Genomic DNA, 11829 nt, shown 5'->3' with positions numbered 1-11829 from the left:
AAAATGGCCTCAGGTTGTGCTGGAGAAGGTTTAGATCGGATATTAGGAAAAAATTTTCACGGAAAGGGTTGTCAGGCATTGGAACAGGCTGCCCAGGGAAGTGGTGGAGCCGCCATCCCTGGAGGTGTTTAAATGACGTAGAGACGAGGTTCTTTGGGACATGGTTTAGAGTTACGTTATAGTTGGACTCTTCCAACTGCAATGATTCTATGATTCTGTGATTCTAAGGGCTGAGGCTCCCCCGCCCCTGACTGCTCCCCTGGGCAGCGCGGGGGGATCGGGCAGGCCCGGGGGGATCGGGCCGGCCCGGGCGCTGCGGATCCTCTCCCTCCCGCCGCGGGAGCAGCGCCCCGGCTGAGCGGCTCCGGGACTCCGCTCTCCCCCCCGCCAATCCGTCCCGCACAGTGGGCGCCCCCGCGGCCCCGCCCCGGCCGGTAACGCCCCGCGGCCCCGCCCCTGCCGACCTGCCGGCGCGGCCGGGCCCGGGGCGCTGGCCGGGGCGCAGGACGGGCGGTAAGGCTGCTCCGTACGGGCCCGAGCTGCCACAGCGGCCGGCGCCGCTCGGTCCCCCCGCAGCAGGGGGAGATGGGGCACGGCTGCGGTTCCCCGCTCCTCGGGGCTGTGGAGCTGGGCGGCTCGCCGTGTCCCCCCCGCCTCCTCCTCCCCGGGGGCGGGCAGGTGCCGGTGCCCGGTCACCGCGGGGCTCGGCGGTGGGAAGGGCGGGTGGAGGAGCCGCTTCCCCGGCTGAAGCGCTGGCGGCTGCGGGTCGGGGACGGGGGCGCACCCGCCGGGGTTTCCCGTGTCCTGCCCGCCCTGGAGAGGGGGTCCCGGGGGGGGGTTCGTCGGCAGCAGCCCCGCCGTGTCCCGCTGGCCCTCCCGAGCCCCGCGGCGGGGGCGCCATCCGGAGCCCCCCGGCCGGCCCTGTGCCACCTGCGAGGTGCCCCTGGGGAACACAGCCCGAGATGGGTTCAGTTTGTTGAGCACAGAACGTGTCTAGTAGCGGCCAGTCTTTTCAGAAGTGTCACCCCTACTGTGGCTCCTAACCCGCTCCCCAAAACAGCGTGCATCTTGACGAGATGTGATTAATCTAAAGTGATAAATGCAATATTGCCCATATAATTTACAGATGCCAGACTGAACTTACTAAATCTGCCTTAATTGCTTAAACAGTTGGAAGCACTGTATTTTTCCCAGGATTAAACGGCCAGCTCCGGTGTTGCTGCAAATCACACCAATTCACAGGAATCTTTTGGACATGGAAGGCCCACACAAACAGCAAAAGCGGTGTCTGAGCATACGCGAGACGGATGAAATACATAGTTATAGAAAATATATAATGTGTTGGATATTGTTTATAATTATTTAGGCTTGTCTCCTGTGCACTCAGTACTCAATTAATACCCAAGAACTTCTGTTAAATATTTTTTGAGTATTGTTCACTGATTTAATGGCATTCTTGTGATGTGGGCAGATAGTTATGTGTAAATTTTAAATAATTTTCCCTGCAGCGATTTTCAGTTGTATAATACTGGAATGTGTTTATTTTAGCCTGAACATTCTTTCTCCTGCCTTATCAGCTATCTTTCTTTATTCCTACACAGCCCTTATCACAGAAGTATTTATTTACAATTCTTTCTTTGCAGACTAATATCCTACATAGAGAGTGAGACTGAATAACATGCACATGCTGATTACTGGAGGAGACACTGAAGGTCATCCTGTTTTTATTTAGCACTGTTATTATTTGAGGTGAAATGATTAATTTGATTCTGTTTTGGAAATATTCAGATTTCTAATGCAACTGAACTTCATTAGCCTTTTTTTTTTTTTTTTTTTCAGTACGGATTTCAACAAATAAATTCTTCTTAAAGATGCAGAACCTGTCACCAGTAGAAAATCTTGCTAATGCAGAAACATCTCACTGGATGTCTCTAGAAGACCTAACAGTTGAAGTAGGCAGTACGCCTCTTGATGGAAGTGACTGTAACTTGAATGAAAGGACAAGTAATGAAGAAATTACTAATCTTGAAGTAAAGCAGCTAAGCCTCCCTGTAGTAAACAGCAAAGGGAGAAGTGGTGAGGGCTTTTCTGAGAGCAGTTACGGTACCTCAGAACCCAGTGGTTCCTGGGGTGATTTTGAAGGCTTCAGGGAGTCCTTAGACAAATCAGAGGGATTTGGTCACAATCTTGACGTTTTGGGGAAGTCAACAAAAGCTTCTGGAGGTGACAGGGACTCGAGCCGTGGATGTTGCAGTGATTCTGCTGGACACTTTCATCCTGAACTGTCTTTATGTAGTGGGACACAGGAGGCCTCAAGCTCTCGCAACGAGGTACGTGTCAATAGTAAACCAAAACCCAAACATGTTTGTGTTACTGCTTCCTACAGCTCAAGATTTGTATTTGAGTGTCTTCTCTGTAGAGGATAGGGCTGTACAGGGAGAGAGACCATCAGGCTACTTTGCAGCTAACTCAAGTGGAACAGAAGTGACTTTTTTACAGTGTTTGACAAATACTTAAGTTATCCTGCTGGAGAGCTTTAAAGAATGTTAATGTGCTACTTTGCTTCTAGACACTAGAATTCAGTAAGCACGTAGAAATGATGAACTTTGCCCTGAAGCACATGCAACTCGAAAGCTAGACAAGAATGAGCGTAGGAAACAAAAAATTGCGAAGGTGGGTAGCAAAAAAGGGGAGCCAAAAATTCTGTGGCTTGCCTGCAAGCTTATTGAACTAAACCAACATGAAGTTGAGTTAGAAGTTGGCAATAACTGTAACTTTTGTTATTTAGTATACTGCATGATTAATCCAGCAGTTTTTCTGGAATTTAGATTGATTGTGGGTAGAAGTTAATGATACGGATGAATGAATAGCAATAATTAGATATCATATATTTTCTAGCATAGGATGTTACATTGTCTCATATGTTAGAACTAATAATTTGCATAAATACTAAGTTATGTAATGTTTCCTTATCAACACAAAAATGGTTCAGTTTCGGGGTTACACTTTGCAATTAATGTATTTCAGTGTTTACCAAACACCAGAAATGCATTCACAGAGTGAAGCAAAGCAACGATAGGAAAATAAGAATGTACAAATACAAAACACCCTCATTCTTACTGCTTTTGTCCTAATTAAAGCATTTGGGGGAAAATTAAAAAAAAGAGCAATTAACTAAGACCTCCACAGAGTTAATCGGTAGCAGTAATAGCTTACTGCTTGTAATCAGTTGAGTTTTAGTCTGCATAGGGAACAGAGGGTTTTCTGGAGACAGAACACTTCCCTGCCTGGAAGCTTTACCTGGTGCAGAGGTGTTACCAGGGAAAGCACAAGATGTGTGTGTGTTAAGCTGTCCAGCACTGGTAGAGATCACAAGATACCTCATTACTGGTATGTGTAAAACAGAATTTAAATTGTTCCTGCTGCTGGAAGTTGGGAACAAGAAGTCTTGTGTTGAAAAAATAGTGTAATAACTGGAGCTGAAATAGAATATAGCAGATTGTTTGGTTTCTTTCCAAAAGCAGTAGATCTTAATCTTGATGAAGCTTTCGCTACATTTTTGCATTTATTAAAGGCAAAAGGAAATGTTCAGTATGAGCTGAGTAAGTTAACCCTGCCTAGAGTTTCAAGTTGTCCAGAGTAGAGAAACAGCTGCAGAGCTGTTTGGGATTTCTTTGGGTGCAGAACACACTTGTGGCTTGTCCTTCATCCCTGTGCCTTTTGTATTGTTTGAGATGACAAACTACTCAGGCTGGGACTCTGTCTTCTGTGTAGTCAACTGAAAGAAATCCAGGTATAGGTTGGAGGGGACCTCTACAGATCAGAGGTCTGACCTTCAATACCTAATGTTTCTGTTAATCAGACAATTTCAGTCTGGAGCAGAATCATATGTTTTAAGATTAAAACAATCACTGATTTCCTTGTAGTAGCTGGATACTTTGGCTACATGATTGAATAACTTTAAGGAATTTTCATGTATTCCTTAAATACCGGTCACTGTGAGAGGGACTAGTGCACTTGCTTAAGCACTATTCTGATATAATAGGATATAGAGGATTTATTCAAAAAGCGTGGACATGAAATTTGTGCATTCATATTTTTATAATCGGTACAAATAGAAATACACCCAAATTTAGTTTAGAAACACCCACTGAAGTGGACAGTAATAAAAGTAATAAAAAATCTTGCATTTTTCCTGAAAGTTGGGCTTTTCATCTAGCTTGGCTAAACTGTGAGCCAGTGACTTGTGTGCATGTTGGAGAATCGCCACAGGCTCTCAGAAGATCTGACAGACACAGCAGTCCGGTACTTCCCTCCATTGACACGTGTGTGACTGTGATTTCTGCCCCCCTAAAAGCCCAGAGCAGCTGCCTGACTTTCCCTCAGCTCCTGTCCCATGTAGAGCTTTGTACCTACTTGGAAGGCTTTTTCCTTGACCGTGACTCTCCATGTATGCTTTAGCAAGTGTGCTTGCACAGAATTCTGCTTCTCAAACATCTAGTATCCCTATTGAAATAGTTTAGAAATGAATTTAAAGTATTATGACACTTTGGGCAAGATTCAAAGGGTTTTACCGAGGAGTCTCTGAATGTCCCAGCAGTTGCTCTTCAGGACAGGCAAGGCCTGTGCTTCAGGAAGGAGCTGCATGGGGCAGAAGTTCCATTTCTAGGATACTCAGAAGTACAGAAGTCTTCTACCAGCTCTGTTGATTTTGCCCGCTCACCCATTAGATTAAATCCATACTCTCTTAGTATTCACCGCACTTGTCTGATTTCTGTGTAATGAAACTGGAAATATCTCAGTTTATTTCAGCTATTCGAATTACAATTAAATGAACCTGTCAACAGATGAAGTATCCATACTGATGTTTTTCAGATTAAATTGTTGATTGCTAGGCAAAAAAACCCAAATTGACTGGTTTCATTCTCTGGTTTTCACACAACATTTCTGCTCCTAGTTCACAGTCCCTCTTCAGAGTGGTGAAGTCAATGAAGTGCTTTGACTTAGAAAATTGCAGCTACTCCTTCTTTGAAGGAATAAAAGGAGAAAGTTTCTGGACCAGATGGCATGATAATGTCCCTTTAGGATAGCATGTAAATGATGCACATTGTTCCTTGTATATGTATTTCTTAGTCTTCAGATAACACTGTTACTTCCAGGAGGCCTGTTTGGGCCACTCATTTGCCTGTGTTCAGTCCTCCAAACCTCCTCCTCATCACTGCTAGAGGAGGAAAAAGCACATAAATCTGGCTCTGATATTTAACATAGGCTGGAAAAAGTTAGGTGTGGATGGAAGGATATAGAGATACTGGCCCCAGCTTTTGTGCAGACTTACACAATGCAAGTATTTATTGGTAACTGTAGTATTTAGCAGTTATGTTACTTTTGGCTGAATTAGGTGTGTTTGAATTGATGTATACATCTGGTTTGACCTGGGCTGAATTAGTTGAGCAGATGGAGTCTTGACTGCTGGGGAGAATAAGGTTCATCAGAAACTCTTGGCTTCTTACTTCTCCTGCTTTAATTCCAGGTAAATACTTGAAAGGCTGAGCTGTGGGGTTAGTCACTCTGTCCCATTAATAGTAATACAAATTTTGAAAATGTTTGACAACACGATCTCTGGAAACATTGTAGTGTTTGGACTATGTCCTTCATGAACTGTGGGGATGGTCTGTATAATGTCTGTAATAAAACTCTGTTTTTTCTAGGAAAACCACGGCTATGAGGATATATTTAAGTTGGGCTTTCCTGAAGTCTTTGTATCACGGTCCAGAGAGAGCATAAGAAGCTTGGATCAAGTACTTGATACAAATAGTGAAGATGCTGGGATTCCTGAACTTATGGAGAATCAAGCTTGGTAATGAGTTTAGATCAACAGTTTAAAAACAAAACAAACGAACCCACAAAACAGTTCCTCAGGAATTATACTGTCTATTTCATAATTTAAAACTCAGTGATACTAGCAGGTGAACTTAATAATCTCTTTCAGCATATAGATCGTACAAATTTTGTATTGTGTTGTTAAAGGAAATGGATTGTGTTTTAGCCATCGGAAAACAAGGAAGGGAGTACATCAAAATGACAAATCCCTGCTTCGGGTTTTTCCTGCTGTTGGTGTGCCTTCTGATGACTAAGCCTGTGGAATGCCAGAACACCCAACAGGCAGCCTGTTCTTCCTGTTCGCTTGTCCTTTTTGTACAACACATCCGACTTATTTTGCCATCATCTGAGGCAGGAGCGTTGCTGCCGCTTCTGCTGACAACCCACTCACTTTATTTTCTCCCTCCCCAGTTTTCCCAGGTGGTAACTTCTCCTCATGTTTAACCAGATGTGCTTCAGAACCCGTGGTGCATCTGGCTTCTTTCCTGGGGTTATGTTAATAGCAATTAGTATCATTAACTTAGCTTTCTCTTAAGACAGCTTTAACACTTTTAGACTTGTTACGTGTTTTTGAAGGACCAGCAGCTTCTGAGCAGTACTGTGCATACTGAGCAGTGTTGTTATTTTTGCATACATCTGAGGCTTTGTGTCTAGAAAGGTGGGTCAGACCAAAGTTTGGAAATGTCATAAGAACCACAAGAAATGTAGTTCAAACATTGAATGTGGGCATCCTTTCAGCAAGTTCCTTGCATAGGCATGATATTACAATCAGCCTCAAACTCGTGGAGAAATATGGTGAATATGTGAAAGGGACTGCAATATTATTGTAGAGTACCAACTAAAGACACGAAAGCCCTGATACACTGTGATGATTAACTAAGATCAATGATAACTGCATCTTGTTCTAAGCAAAAAGCAACCGGATTTGTATGGGATGAATGCAATGTAAGAGCCCAAAGTACTATGTAGAGGGAACTCTAATTCTCACTGTTCCAGCAGCGTGTGCCTTTGGCGTGTTTTGTAGCACTGACATGTCCAGAGCAGATGTGAGTCACCACCTGAGCAGCAGCTGCTGCAGGGGGGACACACGAGTGATGGGAAGGAGAAAGGTTTGAGAGACAGAAGATGCAAAGTGCAGAATTAATAGGGCTGAACTCTACACATAATTCACAGGAGCAATTGAATAATCCGAGCTGTTGGCATATAACAATCTCTGAAATATTCTTCTAATGCACTTCTTATCTGAGCAGCGCAGGCACGCGGTTATGTTGACTTGCTTCCGTTAATTGTCATGATGGCTTATTAGTACATTGGATTGATAACATGAATGAATGTAGAAATAGTGTTTAAGGTAAGTTGCTGCTTAGATCAAGGTAGGCTACTAAACAACTATATGTAGTGAAAATATATGTTATATACATCTACTGGAAACTTTGTACTCCTTGTAACCTCAGATTGTGTTTTCTTTCTTAGCATTGATTCTGAAAACATATGGAGAACACTTACAGACTTTGATAATACCCCCAGCTTAAGACATCCCTGGAGTAAATCTCATTGCCAAGAAAACCTCTTGAGTGTTCTTGGAATAGATGCAAATCAAAAGGTAACTGAACGACAGTTTGCTGGTATGCCAGTATAAACACTTGGTTATGAATCTAATTTTCTGTAAACTATACATGCAGGTGCATGAGGAATGAGATCCGGGTGAGTCATAAGCTTTTTTACAGAGAACCCTTTTAAAATTATAATCTAGTATTTTCTCATCATTATACGTAAGTAACTATGAAATTATCTAGGATCAAATTTTGATTGTCTTTACATTGAAGTCTCCGTTAATGTAGCGCCCTGTTGAGTTAGGTGGTACATGCAGCTTTATTATAGATGTAGATGTAGCTTTCAGATGTGTGTGCAGTAAGATGGTTTTCTTTTTTGCTAAGAGCATGAGAAAATTGTTAGCTTCTAATATCTTTCCATTAAGTGAAAATCAGATTTGAATCAGAGAGGCTGTTAAAGTAATTACTGGATGTTTTTACTGTGTATGAACTAAAAGCGTGTTCCACTTCCCTTTTCCTGAGATTATTCTGTTTTAGCAAGGCTTGAGGGAGAGGAGTATGTTTTAAATTGAATTGAGAACAAACCAACAGTATTGAAAGATGTCAAAAAGAAACGTCACTGTCTGATCTCTTGTTTTGAGAAGATAAAGGTGTCAGGGATGGTTTAGTATTCAACCTGGTTATTTAGCTGAGGTGAACTGGTCACATGTGGCTTTCAGAAATAACTGCTTCAATTGCTAATTTGATTGCTGAAGTATGGGGAGGTCCTGTGTTTGATTTTCATTTTATGGACATATTTGACCTTTCATGCAAGTTATACACAAACAGATGACAGTGTTGAAGGTGTAGCAGCTATTCTGCACTTGAAAGTCACTTTTATAGAGCTCTCACTGAACAGGAGAGAAAGGGAGACATTTCTCCAACACAGTTAGACTCCCCTTCTGTTCCTTGCTTGCCCATAAATACACCGGCATTAAATCAATGCCCTGGCAGCTTAAACTTACGGCATTACTTCTTTTCTGTTACTGGAAAATTGTATTGCTTTTAATAGTACTGATGAAGATGTATTTCTCAGCTATTCTCTGGCATATGTTAAGGCTAATTTTAATTGGAAATGGCTTTTTTATTCATTTATTGTGAGTCACAATTAGATCCATGTGTATAGAACTTGTTTTGGTGTAGAATTGTTTTAATGCAGTGGGGCCAAATGATAGATCAAAGTACAGCTTCAGAAAGTAAAATGTAGTGGTTATTGTTATTTGAGGGAAACTTATCCTTAGGTTATATGCTTTGAGATGAGATAGAAATTCATAAAGATAACGTAAATTATGTTTTATTAGGACTTTTTGGAGAGCCAGGATGACTTTTTTGAAGAATCAAATGTTAAAGATAATGAGGACTTCAGATTTGATGGATTCAGTATTAATGACTGCAAAGCACTGATCCAGACCAAGGTAAGAATTGCTCTAAAGTAGGTAAAATACTTCAGAGAATCACTGAGTGTATTTCACACACTCCTCTGTGCTGTAGCCAGCTGTTCTAGCACGTCCTAATGTCAATTGTTTGGTCCTGATATGATTGTTTGAATGAGGAGCTGGATTTTGCTCTTTGAGACCTGACAGCTTTAGAGAGGGGGAATGCTGAAATGTAAGGTTATTAATTATATAAGCTGGACTGTCGGTCAAATTACTTATTGGTTGAGGGAGAGGAGTGATATATAAAATCAGGATGCTCTAATGACAAAGGAAAATTAGCGTGTCTGTAGAGGAATGAACACATTGATCACTGAGAATGACGATTGTAACTCACTCCTAAAATATATGGGAAGGGAGATGTTAGAGAAGAAATTACATTCAAACTTGCATTTCAAATATTCAGAATAATTCAGATTTGGTTTGTTCACTCAAGGAGAAAAAGGAGCTCCTTAAGGCAGCAGGCAGAATTGATGTTATAACAACAAGGATTTGAGAACATTACTATTTTTAAGCATGGAATGGATAGACTTTGTTGTTAGTTTGTCTTTGCTCAAACAGGCCTTAATATGCTCCATTTCTTTCTTGCTAAAGCAGTGCAAGTTGGAAGGAAGGTTCTGTCATTTCCCATTGCTTTAAAAAAATCAGTCGTGTTCTGTTTTTAATGAAGTATTTTGAGTGAATATTCTTAACACTCATTCCCTTCCTCAGTGGAGAACAGACTTGGGCAACTCGTTGCTGTGGACATGGATAGTTTGCGGCACCCTTTCACTGCTATGTTTTATTCTGTTTACTCCATTGGACACTGAATATGTATATATACTGTTCTGGGAACCTCTGGGAACATATAAGAGATGTTAGGTGAGAGAATTCGGAAAGAAGCCCAAAAAAGACTGGCCAGTTTATGACTTCAAAATTCAGTTCTGCTTTGTTAAATGAGTACATGAGGGTGGGATCACAGTAGCTGACACGTACTTGGAAATCGAGACAGGGTTTAGGCAAAAGAGAAGTGGTTCAAGGTAGATGGAGAAGGAGTAAAAGTAAAACGAATCATGATATAGAGTTAAGGTAAATTGACAGTTTGTTTTCTGGAGTAGCCTCAGAACAAGCCTCACAGTTTCATATCTTGAATTGAAGCTCAGTATGAAATATACGTTGCCAACTTTAACCTGGAAGTTAAATTATATAGTGCGATCTTTTCCATTTATCTTCCTAGTTATGTCAGGTTTTTTTAACTTATTTTCTTATGCTATTTTTTCAAATGAAATCTGTGTAAAACTTAGATTGAAATTTGCTAAGTAATTAACTTAGAGTGGAAAAAAAATAACTTAGATTTTCTTCTTCTCTCAGCTGTCGGTATCACCAGATTCTAGACATGCTCATCCTTTTACCTGTAACCTCTTTTTGAAAACCTCATCGTCAAATGGAAACATGCAGTATATAACAATCCCAAGGAAGAAGCACATTTTCACTACAGACAACCTAAAAATGAAATTTTTCAGTAGTGATGTTTGTTGAACCAAACATACTTTAACATTTTTTTTTTTTTTTTTGAACTGAATGCAGTTTATTATACATTTTGTTGCTGGCTTGGTACTATAGACTACACAGGTTTTTTAGGAAAGTGATATATTACTATATATGAGGTACCTAAAGCCACATTAGTAGAAGAGCCACATTAGTAGAAGGTATTTATCCTATTTAGTTGTGAAGTCAAAAGTGGAATTTTGTTCCAAGTTTTGCTGCAGTCGTGTCTCTTAACAGCAAATCCAGCCGTGACCACACTTCAAAGAGGGTCTGGTGGACTGTTCTACTGAAGCACTGACCTTTCAGGCCTTAATGCCTCTTCGATCAAAAACCTTGTTTCCCTGCCAAAATCTACCCACACCTCAGGTGTGCTGTGAATGTGCCTTGTCACCAGCGCTCCTCATTCTTGGTCCACTTTGGATCAGCTGAGATCTGTGACTTTGCCACTGCTGAACATAATGAGAGGAACCTTCTATGTCTGGTGGCTTTCACTGGGGTTTGGGAAAATAAAACTGTTTTAACTTCTGTCTGGTGAAACCTGCTGTGGTGATACGGGTAGAGTCAGTGAAATGTTTTGTTCTGGCGTTTGTTTCTAAATAAATCACCTCTCTGAAGCTGGTTGTAACAGGACTTCTTGGATTCATTCAGCTGCCAAACGCTTCCACCACACATAACCACGGTTGTTAAAGCTGGACGGCGGCGTGGCTCAGCACTCGTACTGCACAATGCTGCACATCGCTGCCTCTTTAAAATTTTATATTAACTATCAACCACGTTGCCAATCCTCCTGCACGCTTGAGTGCCAGAGGAGATGCACTTCACCATCATCCGTATAATCCATGGTTTGTCCTTTCCAACTGCAGCAGCTTTATTTATTCATTGGTAATAACTTTTAAGCAAGTTACCAATCCATTCACCGATTGGGCCATTCTGAATGTGAGAATTGTATATGGCTTTTTATTTTAAAGAGTTGCCATGCACTGCCACTGACATTTTGTGTGTTAAAAGCAGGGGACAAACTTGGATAGTCGCTTACTAAGTCAGTTAATTATTTAATTATGTGCCTATTTTGTTCTTAGAATTGAGCATACTATAAAGCACTGGCAGACTCCAACCATTAATCTAGTAAACTGTTCAACAGTGAAATTACAATTGTTATAATAACTTATAAATTTAGTAATGTTTATGGTACCTCGGTGCTATTAGGATAGGACAAACCGTGTATCGGTTACTCAGTAAATGGTTATGGGCCATTTGGAAAAGTGCTATTTGAAAGCAGCTCAACGGTTTGCTTTTGCTATCATCAGATGAACATACCAAAGGATGTTTTGCCCTGCTACCCCAGGGGAGGGGTGAATCCATCATCCTTCCCTCAATAGTAGCAGGTTTTACAGCCC

General features: G+C 41.4%; 1 protein-coding gene across 1 annotated transcript; it reads left to right on the top strand.

The window, feature by feature from the left end:
* Nucleotides 1-1610: 1610 nt before the first annotated feature.
* Nucleotides 1611-11597, top strand: CLBA1 (clathrin binding box of aftiphilin containing 1). Its single transcript, XM_082058732.1, has 6 exons — nt 1611-1749; nt 1840-2330; nt 5709-5857; nt 7354-7483; nt 8774-8887; nt 10256-11597. The coding sequence occupies exons 2-6, from the start codon at nt 1872-1874 to the stop codon at nt 10421-10423; spliced, it is 1020 nt and encodes a 339-aa protein (XP_081914858.1). The 5' UTR covers nt 1611-1749; nt 1840-1871; the 3' UTR covers nt 10424-11597.
* Nucleotides 11598-11829: the final 232 nt, after the last annotated feature.

The sequence above is a fragment of the Streptopelia decaocto genome (assembly GCF_964273445.1).
Source record: "Streptopelia decaocto genome assembly, chromosome: 7".
Taxonomy (NCBI): Eukaryota; Metazoa; Chordata; class Aves; order Columbiformes; family Columbidae; genus Streptopelia; species Streptopelia decaocto.
Note: the sequence above shows the minus strand (reverse complement) of the source record. Positions and strands in the feature narration are given on the sequence as shown.